This window comes from Topomyia yanbarensis, chromosome 2 (genome assembly GCF_030247195.1).
Source record: "Topomyia yanbarensis strain Yona2022 chromosome 2, ASM3024719v1, whole genome shotgun sequence".
NCBI lineage: Eukaryota > Metazoa > Arthropoda > Insecta > Diptera > Culicidae > Topomyia > Topomyia yanbarensis.
In genome coordinates this window covers 91,636,488-91,639,425 of record NC_080671.1, presented here as the reverse complement: position 1 = coordinate 91,639,425, position 2,938 = coordinate 91,636,488, and the positions used below count along the sequence as shown (strand labels likewise).

The 2,938-nt window shown below is 41.2% G+C and overlaps 1 protein-coding gene across 1 annotated transcript; it reads left to right on the top strand.

Annotated features, from left to right (window-relative positions):
* The first annotated feature begins 1,349 nt into the window (after positions 1 to 1,349).
* Positions 1,350 to 2,453, top strand: LOC131679584 (uncharacterized). Its single transcript, XM_058960324.1, has one exon. It carries the CDS (start codon positions 1,350 to 1,352, stop codon positions 2,451 to 2,453), a length of 1,104 nt encoding a protein of 367 aa, XP_058816307.1.
* The last annotated feature ends 485 nt before the right edge of the window (positions 2,454 to 2,938 follow it).

Sequence of the window (2,938 nt, the reverse complement as noted above, 5' to 3'; positions counted from 1 at the left end):
TATTTGTTATTACACTCTCCGTAGAGTGTATTGTTGATACAACAGAACTCACCGCGTTTCAGTATGCTCGTTCATGTTTTTAAGTTAAATTTTGTTTAAATTGTTAAACATGAACATTGTTATTAGTCCAGATAGGTGTACAGTCGTGATTCGCTGGTTGGACACTTTTTAACTGGACCGCTTTTTAGTTGGACCTCCGCTAGTTGGACCATTGTCCAACTAAAAAGCATCTGAACGTCAAAATCGCGTGTCAAATTAACTTTGACAATCAATCTGACAATATTTAGAGATGTGAACAGATGCATTTACACTGACAACATCTCCTTTGGAGTTTTTGACATTTGTCGGTCGGTCAGTCGGTCCAACTAGCGAATCAAATTCGTTAGTTGGACAAGGCTGTGGCCCAACCAGCGAATCACGACTGTAGTATTTATTGTTGTGTTTGTATATATAAGGGTTAAGATAGGCCACCGCTCGCCTTTGGCTGAAAAATATGTGCTCATAATGCTGCGTATCGGTGATAACAGGTGGAGTTATGGGTTTGTTTACATGGAGGAAGAAAGGCAGCATTCTGTATTTTCCCGCCAAGGAGAAAGGTCAAGTTTTTTCGCCGTGTGATTAGACAGAGCGTTTTTTTCTAATATCTCGTTATTTTCAGAGGAAATTCAGTACGAAATTCGTAGAAAGGTTAGCGTGACCAGCATTAACGGTGCTGAAACAAAGGATTTTTCACGGATTGTGAGCAAAAGGAGCAAATAGCGCAGCAGGCTTTTTTTTTTAAAAAAAGTTAAGATGGCGGAAGGAGGCGGCGGAGAACCGCCAGATCCAGATGCAACAGGAGACAGAAGGAACCGATCGGAAAACACCACAGGATAATAAATACCGCAAAAAGGAAATCGATTTATACTTGTACAAAACATGTGATGATGGGCCATATAGAGTATACGTAGAAGGAACGAACGAATCCAAAATCAACAAGTTTGCACTTGGATCTTTCATACGCAAATTGGACAAGATACGAAATCATGTCATCGAACTGAAATATCTGAGACGTAACAAAATCATCGCTTTCTTTAGCAGTTACTTAAGGGACCATTCATAAATTACGTAACGCAAAAATTGCCCAACATTGACTCCCCCCTCCCCCCATGTAACAAATTGTCACAAATTTCTCCATCCCCCCCTCCCCTATTACGTAACAAATTCCCAGAAAAAAAAAATTTTCTTCGGCGAAAACATGTTACGTAACGATCTAGCTAACTCCCCCTCCCCCCTATGTCACAACATATCACAACTTGTTGTACCATCTCCCCCCCTAAAAGCGTTACGTAATTTATGAATGGTGCCTTATGGCAAATTTCTTTGTAGGGAACGAAAAACTGAAGGAACGCGGATACAAGGCGTACATCCCCCGTCATGTCGTATGCGTAACAGGAGTATTAGCTGGAATTCCGGCCGACATAAGCGTCGATGAAATCAAAGCGGACATGGAATGCAAGTACCCGGTAGTGGATGTCTACCGTCTGAATAGATTCGTGGATGGAAGCCCAAGGCCCACCAACCGCGTGAGTGTAACTTTCCGAACGAAACAGCTGCTGGAAAAGGTAAAAATTTTCTGTTGTTGGAACCAAGTGCGTCCATTCGTCCAGAAAGTACTGTTCTGCAAGAATTGTCATCGATGCATCCACAAAACGGAAAACTGTAAAAGTAAGTTGAGATGTTCGAACTGCACTGAAATTCACGACGAAACGGACGTGAACTACAAGAATTGTACCAAGCAACTGAAATGTTGGTACTGCAAAACGACAAGTCATGGTACAACCGATGAAACATGTCCGGAGAGAGAAAAACAAAGAAATAAAAAGGCTCTTATGGCTAGACAGAATCTTACCTTCGTCGAAGCTCAGGAGCTAGTTACACCAATTTTGAGCAGCAACATCTACGAGGCACTAGTAGAAGTATCGGACAATCCAACACCAGCAGAAAGTTTTGCGAAAATGACGGCTGGTAACTTCATTCGGATGAGCACAGGAACCGTTCCAAAGAGGAGAGTAGAAACAACGCCAACTTCAACAAATGATGAACACCGTAACCCTAGACGCATGGAAGCAGGAAAGATTCAAGAAGGCCGGGAAAAAAATATGGAAAAACGAAGCCGAATGGAGAAGGATCGACGAACCAAAATTTTGAACCAGGAAGTAAAAAATGATTCGAAACCAACCGAGATATTTACCGGAGTTGGCACTGGGCTTAACAACACATTCAAAACGACGGATCGTGAACGATGGAAAAACATGGCACTGGAAGCGAAGCAAGCTGCAGAAACGAGTATGAGAGGAACATTGATGAACTTCTATACCGACCTCGTACAGAAGAATTTGCCCACTGAATGGCAGGAAATCATTAAGGAAGTATCCAAACAACACTTTAAACTTAATTCTACAATATTCTAAACATTTTCTTATTTTTTTTACGTTTTAACGACATTCAATTAGCTAGAGATTACTGGGTAGGGAAAGTTATGAAACTTAGAGCCATAGTACTCAAGTGAGAGCAAGGATGTGAAGTAAACAGATCGGAAAACTAGAAGTGGCAGGGTCATTAGAACAGGCTTAATATCGTGCGGGCTTAATTTTTGCCTTCTGATAATGAGGGTCGAGCTTAGGCAGAATAACTACGAATCACCCGAGTTCACTATCATGTGTCCTTGATAAAGGTAGACGTATCTATCTTTACCGTGACAACCGATATTAAGCCTGTTCTAATGACCCTGCCACTTCTAGTTTTCCGATCTGTTTACTTCACATCCTTGCTCTCACTTGAGTACTATGGCTCTAAGTTTCATAACTTTCCCTACCCAGTAATCTCTAGCTAATTGAATGTCGTTAAAACGTAAAAAAAGAAAATGTGACTAACATAGTCGAAATAAAAAAAGGGA